Source organism: Lepidochelys olivacea (genome assembly GCF_965140295.1).
Source record: "Lepidochelys olivacea isolate rLepOli2 genome assembly, chromosome: 1".
NCBI classification, from domain to species: domain Eukaryota; kingdom Metazoa; phylum Chordata; order Testudines; family Cheloniidae; genus Lepidochelys; species Lepidochelys olivacea.
The window spans coordinates 296,848,437-296,863,400 of record NC_140411.1 but is presented as its reverse complement, the minus strand read 5'-3'; the positions used below and the strand labels follow the sequence as shown (position 1 = coordinate 296,863,400).

The 14,964-nt window shown below is 39.9% G+C and overlaps 1 protein-coding gene across 2 annotated transcripts in view; it reads left to right on the top strand.

The window, feature by feature from the left end:
- The window catches only part of ARID2 (AT-rich interaction domain 2), a 166,583-nt gene that overhangs the window by 122,163 nt on the left and 29,456 nt on the right, over window positions 1–14,964 (top strand). For both annotated transcript variants that reach the window (XM_084649826.1, XM_084649825.1), the window contains exon 16: window positions 4,918–5,066. In XM_084649826.1, the coding sequence (XP_084505952.1) occupies window positions 4,918–5,066 (149 nt within the window). The remainder of the gene's footprint in view (window positions 1–4,917; window positions 5,067–14,964) is intronic.

The following is a 14,964-nucleotide window of genomic DNA, read 5'->3' as shown; positions in this document are numbered from 1 at the left end:
TAACTGCCTCCCACCACCCCATTCAACCCCCCCCCTCCTTCCTGACTGCCTTCCTGGGACCCCACCCCCATTCAACCCCCGTTCCCCGCCCTCTGAGCACCCTGCCCCCATCCATGCCCCTGACCACTCTTTGAAGTCCCCTGCCCTCTATCCAGCTCCGCCCCTGCTCCCTGCCCCCTTACTGCGCTGCCTGGAGCACCGGTGGCTGGGGGCGCGGCTGCTCCAGGACAGGCAGCCGTGCTGCACAACACAGAGCACCGGGTCAGGCCGGGCTCTGAAGCTCCGCCGCCCAGAGCATTACGCCGTGTGGCGGCATGGCTGCGGGGGAGGAGGGAACAGCAAGGGAGGGGCCGGGGGCTAGCCTCCTGAGCCAGGAGCTTAGGGCCTGGGCAGGGCAGTCACACAGGCCGAATGAGGCCTGCAGGATGTAGTTTGCCCACCTCTGGTTTATCTCCATCTAGTGTTAGGTCCACATAGAAGATAGCCTTCTACTGCTACCAGATACTCCATGAACTCAAGTGGTAGAGATCTGTATTGCGTATCTAAAGATCCCAACCCTACTGGTGACCTATTTGGGGATTTAATATGGTTCCGCAGGATTAAATTTCTGTTTTTCAGTTTTTTTAAATTTAGGAAATTACAGTTAAAAAGATGTTAAAAGAATATTAAGGGTGCGAAGTCTAGCAACAAACAAGGTGGGGGTTTACAGACAAGTGTCCTTCATTACAGAACCCTGACTTATTCTGGAAGCACAGCCTGTTCTGTATATTGAATGAAGCAGGGGTCCTGTGGAAAAATGTAATTGTGTAATTAAAGACTGTATCATAATCCATATGCACAAGGGGGGCAAATTAAGGTTGCATGGGCAATCTAACTTTTGAGTGTTTGATTTTGCAATCTTAATTCTCTTTTAATGTTGTTTAATGTCATTCATATAGTGTCCACTTGAATTTGCCTACAACATAAGGTGTTTTGTGAGGATTCATTGTTTAGTACTTGTAAAATAGCTTTGTGATTCTAAGATGAAAATTGTTATATAATCTCAAAGTTATTCTTATTTATGAATAGTTGGACATCAATGCCTCGTCTTCAGTCAGCAGCAGACATATTTTTTTAACTCATGGACCATAGGCGCTACATACATTTCATAATGTTTTTTTGTAGTCTGTCCCCTTCCTGTCTTTCATGGTTTGCAAATTTATTTTTGTTTTATTGTTTTGGCAATTCCAGTAGTGCTTACCTGTGGTTTGCCAGAATTGGTATTTCCTGAGTAACTAACTGATGAGTACTCTATATGGTACCTGCAAGCAACAGCAGAGAAAACCATATAAGTATAGTTTACAAATGAAACATGTTAAATAGTTTGTTGATTTCAGTTCCCATAACACTAATCTAGAAATACTGAGAAATGATGTTGAAAAGACTTAAGCAAAGTATTGTACATAATTTTTGAAGGTGACTTGAAAATGAAAAGAAAAAAATGAGCCTTGTCCTTTTTCTCCCTCATGATGTACACATTGCTAAAGAGGAGTACAAAAGAATAGTGCAGACATGTACTAACAAAATCAGAAAGTCTAAAGCACAAAATGAGTTAGAACTAGTAAGGGACATAAAAGGCAATCAGAAGAGGTTCTTTAAATACATTAGGAGTAAGAGAAAGATGAAGGAAAGTGTATGCTCTCAACTGAGTGGGGTAGGAGAGCTGATGGCATCAAGAAAGCTGATGTATTTAAGCCTATTTTGCTTCAGTATTCTCTGAAAGGTTAATGGTGTCCAGATACTGAACACGAGTAATATTAACAACAAAGCAGAAGGAATGCAAGCCAAAATAGGAAAAGAACAGGCTAAAGAATATTTAGATAAGTTAGATTTATTCAGATTGTCAGGGCTTGGTGAAATTCATCCTTGAGTATTTAAGGAATTAGGAGAAGCAATCTTGAACCATTAGCAATTATCTTTGAGAACTCCTGGAGGACAGGTGAGATCCCAAAAGACTAGAGAAGAAAAACACAGTACCTATCTTTATAAAGGGGGAATACACAGGATCTGGAGTATTATAGACCAGCCAGCCTAACACTGATACCTAGAAAAATACTGGAACAAATTATTAAACAATCAGTTTGTAAGCACCTGAAGGATAATAGAGTTATAAAGAGTAGCCAGCATGGATTTTGCAAGGACAGATCATGCCAAACCAACCTAATTTCCTTCTTTGACTGGATTACTGGCCTAGTGGATGTGGGGAAACAGAAGATGTGATATATCTTGATTTTAGTAAGGCTTTTGACACAGTCCCACATGACATTCTCATAAGCAAACTAAGCAAATGTTGGTTAAATGAAATGACTATAAGGTGAGCCCGCAAGTGGTTGAAAGACTACCTGGAGTAGTTATCAGTAGTTTGCTGTCAAAAGTGGGATCCCACAGAGATCAGTCCTGAGTCTGGTATTGTTCAATATTTGCATTAATGACTTGTCTAATGGAGTGGAGAGTGTGTTTGTAAATGTTGTAGATGACACTAAGTTGGGAGGGGTTGCAAGCACTTTGGAGGACAGGATTAGAATTCAAAATTACTTTGACAAATTGGAGAATTGGTCTGAAATCAACAAGATGAAATTTAATAAATACAATGCAGAATACTTCACTTGTGAAAAATCTAATGCACAACTACAAAATTGGGAATAAATGGCTCGATGGTGGTATTGCTGAAAAGGATCTGGGGGTTATGAATATGACTCAGCAATGTGATGCAGCTGCAAAAAAGGCTAATATCATTATTGAGTGTATAAACAAGAGTGTTGTGTGTGGTAAATGTCCTGCTCTGCTCAGAATTTAACAGGCCTCACCTGGAGTACTCTGTCCAATTTTGGGCATCACACTTTAGGAAGGATGTGGACAAATTGGAGAGAGTCCAGAGGAAAGCAACAAAAATGATGAATGGTGTAGAAAATCTGACCTTTGGCGAAAGGTTAAAAAAACTGAGCGTGTTTAGTCTTGAGAAAGGAAGACTGAGAGGAGTAACAGTTTTCAAATATGTTAAGGGCTGTTACAAAGAGGATGTGATCAATTGTTCTCCAGGTCCATTGAAGGTTTGACAATAAGTAATAGGCTTAATATGCTCCACAGAAGATTTAGGTTGATAGTGGGGAAAACTTTCTAACTATACAGGTAGTTAAGCTCTGGAAATAGGTTTCCAAGGGAGGTTGTGGAATCCCATTATTGAAGGGTTTTAAAAACAGGTTGAGCAAACACCTGTCAGGGATGGTCTAGTTTAGGTGGGCCTGCCACAGCACAGGAGGCTGGAATTGATCACTTCATTAGGACTGGAAGGGACCTCTATTTCTGTGATTCTGTATATAAAGGGAAGTCTGAAAGGTGGGTTTATTTGGTTCTTTTACACACACTGCTGTTTTTGGTTTTTAACCTTAGGAAAATTAGGAGTGTCAAGTTTTTATTTTTTGAGGAGTTCTCATTGAAGGTCATCATGAGCTCTTTTAGCATTAAATTAAACAAATAAATTGTTGAATTTCTGTTGTTCAGAAAACATACTCCTTTTTGAGGGTAGGGGAATGCACAATTCAGCCTTTCTTTATATATCATAAAGAACAAAAAAGGCACATACCGAGTTTTAAAAATGACCTGTAAAGGGAAAAAAGATCATTTTTACTCATTTTTAAAAACAGTCCCTTGAAACACTGGGGGGTGGAGGGTGGGTTTCCGTACTGAAATGGTTTTACTTTCTCTTAAAGCACATTGTTATGTTATATGGTTGGTTAGGAATGCTAGGCTTCTAGTATTCTCTATAACGGTACGTAAGCTAACTTTTTTACAGGAACTCAAAGAATCTTTGCTCGTGTGGAGTCCATGAGAAAGTCCTTTCGTCCTCCATGCACTAACAAAATCACACTGGGTGAATTTTACATTTGAGAGAGAGTGTCGGGGTGAGATTTTTCAAAAGTGGTAGTAACTTTTGATACCTCATTTTTACCTACCTAGTTACTGACTTGTAAAGATAGTGCATTGAATCTTCTGTGAAAGGGTTCAGTTTAGGTGTTCTAGGTATATTGGGTTAGTGAACAATATTCCTTGTAAGCAGAACAGAAAAGGTCTAAAGCAGGGGTCGGCAGCCTTTCAGAAGTGGTGTGCCGAGTCTTCATTTATTCACTCTAATTTAAGGTTTCGCGTGCCAGTAATACATTTTAATGTTTTTAGAAGGTCTCTTTCTATAAATCTATAATATATAACTAAACTATTGTTGTATGTAAAGTAAATAAGGTTTTTAAAATGTTTAAGAAACTTCATTTAAAATTAAATTAAAATGCAGAGCCCCCCGGACCGGTGGCCGGGACCCAGGCAATGTGAGTGCCACTGAAAATCAGCTTGTGTGCCGCCTTCGGCACCCGTGCCATAGGTTACCTACCCCTTGTCTAAAGTATGTTCAGGTCTCCAAAAATTGTGTAACTCATACTTTAAACTACACTCTCGAATAATTAATAATATGACTCTTCACTATAAAGTTACCACTCCTGTATAGCTATTGCTAATGTGCATGTTTTGTTTATTGCTAAAGGTAAAAAAATTTACTTTTTAAAAAGCTGCCTATGTAGATGCTGCAGAAGTAACCAACTATTGTGTTCCTCTGATTCATAATTCAGTATTTGAATTTGTGCATAAATTACAGCAATTTAAGATATCAGAAGAATCTGTACAAAACATAATTCAAGGGTTATCAAATAATATTTTCCTCTAGTTTCACTACTACATATGTTACCACTTACTCAAAGTTCATTGGGTTAAAATCTAAAACTTCATTGTTAATACAGTGTAGTATAAAAAGCAATAGAATAAACTGGAAAGTGTGTGTTTTTATCTTCTAGTATGTTGTTTTAACCCTTTGTGTTTGAAACTTTTCTACAGAGTACACCTGTGACACCAGTACCAACAGTGCAAGTACAGGGCCAGCAGATCAGTTTGCAGCCTTCTTCATATCCAATACCAAGTCAACATGGCGAGCAAGTGAAAAAACCTGGACAGAACTTCATGTGTCTGTGGCAATCTTGTAAAAAGTAAATAGCTCTTTTATTTAACAACAGTTTACGCTAACATATTGCAGAGGCTCTTATTTGGAATATGATCCCTGAAATTATTATCTGTTCTCTTTCCTGAAGTGTGTCTACACTGTATCAGTCATCTGATGAGAGAAAAAAATATTAAAATTTCAAAAGAAGTTGGAGTTGAGGTGGAGGGAGTGCAGATTTGCAACTTCTCAATACCATTTTTCAAAGCAGCTAATGTATACATTGTGAATTGCTTTTTATCTAAAGTTACTTCAGTGAAGACTAAAATATTTGTATGTAATTATGTAAGTCACAATAACTGTATTCCCTAATTTTGAAGTTCTGCATTACAAATATAGGAACAGTTACTCTTTTCTTTTTATTCAGCCAGCTTTGAAACATTAAATGTGTTCCTTTCTCATATTTCCAGTTTTGCAAGGGGTGTGCACCTTTTATGCCCTAGCCAAACTCCTGTTTTAATTGAGTGCTTTGGGGATTCGGAAGCAATTAAATGAGACAAATCTCTGACTCAAGTTGCTTACACTCTAAAATAGACAACACAGCTAGGAATTGTTTTTAAAAAAATAAAACAAGAGTGAGGAAGAAGGGCATGCTTGGATGAGCATTACAGAAGTGTAAGAGCATAAGCAAATTGCTACACATGCTTCTTGACAGTTCTTTTTAAAATAATATATCAGATTTAGGGTCAATGTCTAGAGTAAATATGGGGTGAAAGCTGATGATTGAAAGATAATAGCAAAATGTAATGGTGATTTGGAAGGAAAGAAGAGAGGTTGCGTAACACGGGTTTGAAGGAACTGGCAGTGTCATGAGCGAAGATGTGAGAGCACACTTAGGAGGAGACAAAGGGAGCTGAACTGATTTGTCAGAATGTAGGGTACGCTCAGGGCAGTAGTATGCAACTAGGGGTGAGACATTAGCATGTGGAATTGGGATGACTCTGAAGGTGAAGATGAGGCATATGAATTTGATATGGAGGAATACTGAAAGCTAGTTACTGTCTATCTACGAAAAATTTCTGTGGTGACTTCAGTTTGATATTAGCAAGACAAGGTGGGTGAGATAATATCTTTTATTGGATCAACTTCTGTTGGCGGAAGAGACAAGCTTTTGAACTTACATAGAGCTCTTCTTTGATGTGGTATTCTTAATTTTCTTCTCTAAGATCTCATAAAAATCCATTGAAATAAATGGAAAGACATCAAATGGGTTTTGGATCCGTCCTCTGAATAGTACTTTGTTCTTATGTGCAGTTAAATAACTGCCATGTTTCCACCTCAGAGGTGACTGTGTTTCATTGGTAGGTGATATAATTCTTGTACTTAAAAAGCTTGTGAAGGCCTTTGAGATCCTTTAGAATGACAGATACTATATAAATGTAAGATAATATTATGGACTATTATATAAAGATGAATTCAGACTATCTTAGAAATGTCTTCTCTTTTTTTTGTAACAATAAATGTATCTATGGAGCCATGCTCCTCTGATGATATGATCTTGAATGGCATCCAGGATCCTTATTAATTACTTGATTACCAAATACTTTATTTTTTAAAAAAGCTCTGCTATTCAGCCTGGGTTGCATATACTATGAGTACAGTATGCATTGATGAGTAATCCTTTGTTCCTTTTTTTACAATGGAGTTTTCAGGAGCCATACATCTACGAATTTGTTTCTCAAATATCTTCTTCATTCTGGTAGCTTTTCACTGTTAAAATTGACCTTTAGTGTCTACTTTGTTAAAATATATTTTGCTACATTTTCTGAAAAATGGTCTGTCTATATATTTAGTGTTAAGTTATCTGTGATTTATTTATTTTATAGCATAGATCTTTCTCGGTGTATTTGGTTTTTAGTATGAGTTTTCGGGTGTGGTCCTGCAGTTTCAAAAGGTCCTCTGAAGTACATTTGGAAGATGTAACCGATACTACTACTTTGAGTGGCTCTGCATCTTTACACTTATGGGTACTGTGTCATCTTGTGGTGCCTTATGGTAGAACCTTGCTCCCAGCAGTGTCTGTTAGAGCATTCTCATACCCCCAACCCCTCCTCTTGGCATCTCCCGAAGTCCTGAGACAAAGATATATAAGGGACTGAGCACCCTTTACCACCCCAGTTCCTTCCAACCGCTTTCACGGACAGAAGTGAACCACTTCGGTATCTTCGGATCCAGAGTCTTTTCTCCTTGATGTTTGTTTGTTTGTTTGTTGGGGTTAGTTAGTTAGCTTAGTGTAGTTAGTTTGTTTGTTTTTTTTGTAAGTCAGGGTTATAGCGGAACTGAAGAAGAAGTCAGGTTTTAAATGATGTGCATCATACCCAGATGTCTTCCCGGCGTCAAATGACCATGTGCATCAGGTGCCTGGGAGAAGGCAACTTTCCTTTTGCATGTTCCATCTGTTGGACCTTTATACCCAGGGCCTGCAAGGATAGGCAGATTTCTCTACAGGTCCTGCCACTTAAGGAGGCCATTGAGGCCAGACTCTCAGGATCAGGATGTTCTTGAGATCCAGGGTCCAAGAGACCTCCAATTCCTTCCTTTCATTACATAAGGGCCCCAGTCCTCTTATTTTGGGGTCATTCAAAGGCACCAAAGTTACCACAGCCCCCTTCATATCAGTCCTCATAAGAGAAGGCATTTTAAGTTGTAGTCTAAATCCAAACGCCATCTCTGAGTTATCCTTCTCACAAAACACCAGACTGCAGATTTGATGGGACGTTCAAGAGTCAAGAACCATTCAGTCAGGACCTTTCTACCGTTTTGTTTAGAGACAGGCTAGCTCATTTTTATCGGCACTTGGAGATGAATTACATTGGACCAGTGGGTTATAGAAATGATAGAAAAGGGCTATGACGTACAATTTGAGAAACTACCCCCTAACAATTACACCCACCTCTCCCTTTTCAGGGACCATTCTCACAAGGATATTCTTCTTTTGGAAATAAATAATTGCTTCTGACAGGCAGTCAAAAAGGTGCCAGAACATCTCAGAGGTTAGGGGGTTTATTCACAGTATTTTCTGGTATAGGAGAAAGATGGTTGGAGGGGTTCGTGTAGTCTTGAATTTAAGGAACCAAATACGTTTGGAAATTTGGTTCCATATGTTAACCTCTGCCTCCATAATCCCTTCCCTTTCCTTTTAGATTTGTTCACGACTCTCAATTTAAAGTATGCATATTTTCACATTTCAGTAAGTCTCATTCATAGCAAAAACCTGGAATGTGTGGTGACAAGATGCCATTTCCAATACAAAGTGCTGCCATTTGCCCACTCAGCAGCACCCTGAGTATTTACAAAATGCCTCTTTCTGGTAGCTGCTCATCTGAGAAGGCAAGATAGTTTTGCTTACGTTTATTTGAATGATTACCTATAGAAGGCCACTGCATACAAGGACCTGTTAAGCAATATTGCCATTACAACCAATCTATTGTTGGACCTGGGTCTTCTCATCAATACCTCAAAATCAAATCTATGCCAGACTCAGAAAATTCTGTTAATAGGTTCTATACTCGTGCAAGGGAGGGCCTTTGGACCAGAGGACTGGTTTCTGAGGTTGAGGTAGTGTATTTGCGATGCTCAGGAGTATCCATCTAGAAAAATAATCTTTTTTTCTGGGTCTCATGGTGACAGCTACATATGTGACTCCTTTTGCCCATCTGAGAATGAGGCCTCTACAGCACTGGATGTCTCACGTTTATTTTCAAGTCAGGAAAGTTTTCACTTGTAGGTCATTATACCTCCAAACATCTTACTTTCCTTGGAGTGGTGATTAATTAATATGAATGTCTTCAGAGACATTCTGATATCTGAATCATCTGGCTGTTCGAGGACATTGTCTCATCAGGAGAAGATTCTGCAAATCAATGTGTTGGAGTTGAGCCATTTGTCTAGCCCTCAGATCATTCCTTTTTTGTGAGCAGGGAACAGTGGTTCAATTAGTAATGGGCAGTACTTCTGCAATGTGTTAGTCAACAAGCAGAGGAGAGCTCACTCTTCTCCTCTTTGTGCAGAAGCAATAAGGTAATAGGATTGTTGCATCCTCCACAGTGTGTTTCCATTGGCCCTGCATCTGGCAAGAGAGAGCAGTGTGACTGCAGACCATCTCAGCAGACACTGCCTCAGATGTATGGGTGGTCTCTGAAGAAGCAGTTGGTTCGTGACATATTTGCTAGATGGGGTCAAACAGATGTGGACCTGTTTGCAACAAGGTTCAAAAGAAGTGTCACCTCTTCTGCTCCAGAGTTGGCAGGGATAGCCAATCTCTGTCAGATGTTTTGCTTTTTCCCTGTTCCATTGATCCAGCATGTGGTAAGGAAAATACATCAGGATAGGAAGAGGATGATTCTCGTCGTCTCAGCTTTGCTGTGCCAGCAATAGTATATCAATCTCCTCCAACTGTTCGGTGGAGTCTTCATGCATCTTCCTCTGTCGCCAGATCTGTGTCTCAGTAGGAAGGGAGGATTCTTCATCTGGACCTACAGTCCCTCCATCTGATGGCATGGGTGATTGGACTTTGACTCTATCTGATCTTCAGTAGTCTTGTTTCTTGGCTGTTCACAATATGCTGATTAATACTAGGAAGCAGTGAACCAGACAATGTTACAAGTCAAAGTGGCCCAGATTTGTGACTTGAATGACTGGCAAGGGAAGCTCTCCTGCTTCAATATCCATACTTTGTGTTCTGTAATATTTGATGTTTTTAAAGTCTGAAGGGTTATGTAATTCATCATTAAGGATTCATTTGGCAGCAATTTCTGCCTTTCATACTTGATGGTAGATCACTGTTTGTACATAATATTATTAAGATGTTTATGAAGGGCTTATCTAATATGTATCCTCCTTTGAGAGAGCCTGTCCCTTCTTGACATTTCAGTTTGGTTCTAGCCATGCTGATGAAACCACCCTTTGAACCTTTTGCTGAGTGTTCTTCACATTATTTTATCTATTAAAATGTCTTTAATTGTTGCTATAACATCTGCCAGAAAGATGAGTGAACAAAATGGTCTTATGGCTGATTCTCCATTTACTATTCTGTAAAGATAAGGTTATTTGTTGGCTTGATCCCAGCTTTTTGCCAAAGATGGTTTCTGATTTTCATGTCAATCAGTCCATCAATTTGCTGCCCCTCCCCTGACCACATTTTAATAAGGGTGAATTGGCTTTGCCTACTTTAGGTGCAAGGAGGGTCCTGGCTTATTAGTTAGACATAACTAAAAGTTTTCATAAATCATTCTGATTGTTTTTGTTTTGTTTCTTGTGCTGAAAATCACATGGGATATGGCCTTTCTTTTCAGACCATTTCTAGATGGCTTAAGCAATGTATTGTTGAATGTTATTCCTTGGCAGAGATTCTAATATGTGGGACAATATGATCACATATCATTAGAGCCATGGCAGCTTCTTTTGCTTTTCTTAAAAAAGTCCCTTCTGTGGAGATTAGCTGAGCTGCTATCTGGAGTTCTGTTCATAAGCATTATGCTTTAGACTTGACCTCTAAGAGAGATGCTGGATTTGGTAGAGAAGAGTTTTAGCCTTTATTCAGTTAGGACTCTGTCCCTGCCTCCAGGTTATTTCAGCACTGCTTATCAGTTTAGTCCATAAGTGGGAATATGCAGAGCCACTCGAAGAAGAAACAAAGGTTACTTAGGGCATGGCTATACTGGAAACTTCAAAGCGCTCCCGCGGCAGCCGCTTTGAAGTGTGAGTGTGGTCGAGCGTGAGCGCTGGGAGAGAGTTCTCCCAGCGTTCCTGGTGATCCATCTCCACGAGGGGATTAGCTCCGAGCTCTGGGAGCGCAACTTCCAGTGCTCGGAGCCTCTTTACACTAGCACTTTAAAGCGCTCTGACTTGCTGCGTTCAGGGGGGTGATTTTCACACCCCTGAGCCAGCAAGTTAGAACGCTTTAAAATGTAAGCATAGCCAAGCCCTTACTTGTAACCAAGTTCTTTGAGATGGCTCTGCATAGTCACACCTTCCTACCTACCTTCCCCTCTTTTGTCAGAGTGCTAATTGTTTACTGTTCTCTGGCATTGCAATGGGACTAACTGAAGTGATAGAGGATGTTCTGCTCCTTATATAGCCTCGCTCCTGGGACATCTTGAGATGCTATGGGGAGGGGCTGAGGGCCTGAGAGTGCTCTAATGGAAACTGCTAGGAGTAGGTTCTACTGTAAGGCACCACAAGGCTGCACAGTACCCAGAAGTGTGACTGCAGAGCCATCTCAAAGAACTCCAGTTACTTACTTTAATTGGAGTTCTTTGAGATGGCTCTGCATAGTCACACTTCTGGATACTGAACCGCCTCTAGCCCCACCTCCCCACCCTGCCTCAGTCTGGTAGGTGGAATATGAGGGGACATGGAGGACTCTGCAAGCCTCACTTTAACTGTAAAAGAGTCGCTTATGGCTCATGAGCCACAGTTTGGCCACCCCTGCACTAGAATTTTGCATCATTAGCTATCTTGAGTTAGCTGTCTTATTGTAAAAAAACACCTCTTTTAGCGGTGAAGGCACAGCCACATTCTCTGTGCCCCCCTCCACACACTGAAGTTAAATGATTTCTGGAAAACAAGCAGCATGTGTAATGCAGTGAAGAGAATCAGAGTCGTAGAGTTTAAGGATAGAAGGGAACAGTAGATCATCTAGTCTGACCTCCTGCATATCCCAGGACACTAGCACCTGCACACTAAACTCAACAGTCAAAATGAAATCAAAGTATTACATCCCGCAGGAGATTAGACTATTATGTGCCACAGGCAGAGAATAGAATAGACCACCAGTGCTTGGGGCCCCTGCAATGGCAAGGAAATGATTAAATGAAATATACCATAAGCCTGGCAGGTGACCTCCACCGATGTGCTGCATAAGAAGGCAAAAGATAAAACCAAGGTCACTGCCACTCTCACCTGGGGTAAAATTCCTTCCTGATCCCACATGTGGTGATCAGTTAGACCCTGAGCACGTGAGCAAGATCTAACCAGCCAAGAATGTGAGAGAGAGAATATTCTGTGCTACCTTAGAGCTCTGGTCCACCCCACCTATGTCCCATCGCCAGTTGTGGCCATCCCTGATGCTTCAGTGGAAGGAGATTTTTTTTTAAAAAAAACCTTCCAGAATACACTAGTGGGGGGGTGGAGGGATCCCTTCCTTACCCCTGTTGGTGGCCAGCTGAAGCATGAGCTTTAGGAACATATGATGCAAACTAGAATTGGGCCCTATTGCTGCTGAACCTTGCCCCCTGTTATCACAAGCAACCCCCTCCTACAATTATACTCATAAATTTGTCTAGCTCTCTCTTATAACTAATTAAATAGTTTGCTGCCACAACTCCTATTGGGAGGCTGTTCCAGAATCTCACCCCTCTGATGATTAGAAACCTCCTAATTTCCTACCTGAATTTGTTCATGGCCAGGTTATATTACCTGTTCTCGTGCCAATATTGTCCTTGAGCATAAACAGCTCTTCACCCTCCCGTAATGTGTTTATAGAGAGCAATCATATCCCCTCTCAGCCTTTTTTTTTTTTAGACTAAACAAGTCAAGCCCTTGCAGTCTCCTCTTATAAGATAACCTGCTCTTCCCTGATCATTCTAGTAGCTCTTCTCTGCACCAGTTCCAATTTAAATTAATCTTTCTTGACCATGGGTGACCTGAATTATACATGGTATTCCAAATGAGATCTTAGCAGTGCCTTGTACAACAGCTTTAATACGTCCCTATCTTATACCTCACCTCATGCATCCTAGGATTGCATTTGCCTTTTTCAATCAGACCAGTAGAGTCCACTAGCATTTTTATCTCTTGACTTTAGATTCTTGGAGAATAGCTTTATGGAAAAGAAAATTACTTCCCTATGAATATAGTTGCCTTTTCTAGCCTTTTATAGCTGTATCTATAGTTACACAAGGACCCTTCCTTTCTGCCTTTTTGGAAGTTGATTCATCCTGCTACTTAGGTTAAGGATTAGGTTGAAAAAAAACCTACGTTCACATGAGCAAATGTTATGCACAAAAACTTAACCAGCGTCTTGAGACAAGTCTTTGTTAATTAAGCAGTGGATCTACTCTTCGTTCCCATGCAACAAAAATCATAACTCTAGTACGTGTATCTGTAAATTATATTAAGTTTGAGAATTCTTTGGAAGGTGACTGTTCTTTACCTGATGTATCTACAATGACCTATTTTGTAAATAAGCATCTAGATGGTAGTTTAAAGGTGCATGCATCAAATACACTATATAGCAGCAGTTATAATCTATTTTAAAATATGTTGTAAAATCATTATGCAATGTTACTTTGTCTTTGGTAGCCACTTTACTGAGTTAAGTCAGCATTTTAATTCTTTTTTAAAAAACCATGAAAAATGTTGTTATCTTGCCAACTTTTATTTCTTTTAAACCTAATATATTTGGAGTAAAAGGGACATTTCAAACCATTAAATGCTGACATAACTTTAAAATATTTAAAATAACTTCGAGAGAAATTTTGTTTCTTACAGATTCGTGGTGTCTCAGCCTTGAACACAATTTTACAAAGAATCATAAGAATCTTTATACAAACTAGACTTGTGTTCCACCCAGTCCAGTATCTTGTTTCTGGCAGTGGCCAGTACCAAATGCTTCAAAGAAAGGGGCAAGAAACTCTAGGGGACAATTATGTCATAACCTGCCAATAGTGGTTAGCAGTTTTCTTATGCACTGAAGCATGAGGATTTATAGCTCTTCTAATTTTTTTTATCCTGTCTAATCAGACTTTGGCTATACTCATTATCTTTATCCCAATCCTGCAAATACATACATGCTCATCTTTAAACACATGAGCAGTCTCATTACTATGAATAGGACCAGTCACATGCATAAAGTTAAGCATGTGCATGGGTGTATGCAAGATTGACACCTTAGTGACTATTCCAAGTTTTTGGCCTCAATGATATCTTGTGGCAATGAGTTCCACAGGTCAGATTTGCACAGTGAAAAATTATTTCCTTTTTCAGTTTTAAAGTTGTTGCCTTTCAGTTTGTGTTCCCCTGTTCTTGTTTTACAATAGAGGCTAAATGAGAGCACATGATCTACCTTCTCTGCATCATCATTTTATGTACCTTTATTATATTCCTTCTTATTAATTTTCTTTCTAAACTAAAGAGTTCCCATCTTCTTCAGCTCTCTTCATACAGAAGTCTTTCCATGCCTTTAATCATTTTCACCACTCTGTTTCCACTATATTTTTTGGAGATAGGTGAAGAGAACTAAGAACTACATTAGGGAATTTATATGGAATTTTAATCTTTTTATAGGGTGAGGGAATTTATATGGAATTTTAATCTTTTTATAGGGTGATATTCTTCTTCAAGTAGTGTCCCTATGGGTGCTCCACTGTAGGTGTGTCTACATTCCTGTGCTGCTGAGCAGAGAACTTTGGTAGCAGTGTCCATTCAACCCGTGCACGTGCTGCTCCTCGCGTGCCATGATGCTAGCCACTGTGCGTGGGCAGACCCTCCTCGGTTCCTTCTCAACCGCCCTTGGCTAGAGATAGAATTACAGCTGTCCATTCTTGGATCATTAACTCTTTTAGAATTGCTAATTTTTAGTCTCCTTTGTAGCCTCTTTTCTTTCTTTACTTTGTAAACATTTTATTTTGGCCATTGCCCCCTAAAAAAGAAAAAGTAAAGGACTTTGTCTTTTGACAACCTCCTGAGAAGGGAGACCCCCCTGGACAGAAGATGGTCGGCTTCCCAGCTTCAAAAAGTGCCTCAGTTAAAAGGAATCTATCCCAGTGACTGGTGGACACTTGCAGTGCGTTCACGCCTTGGGAGAGAAACACGTTCCACAGAAGTGTAGCTTGTGTTAGCAACTGAAACTCAGATCCAGGAAAGACAGAGAACTGAGGCTCAAA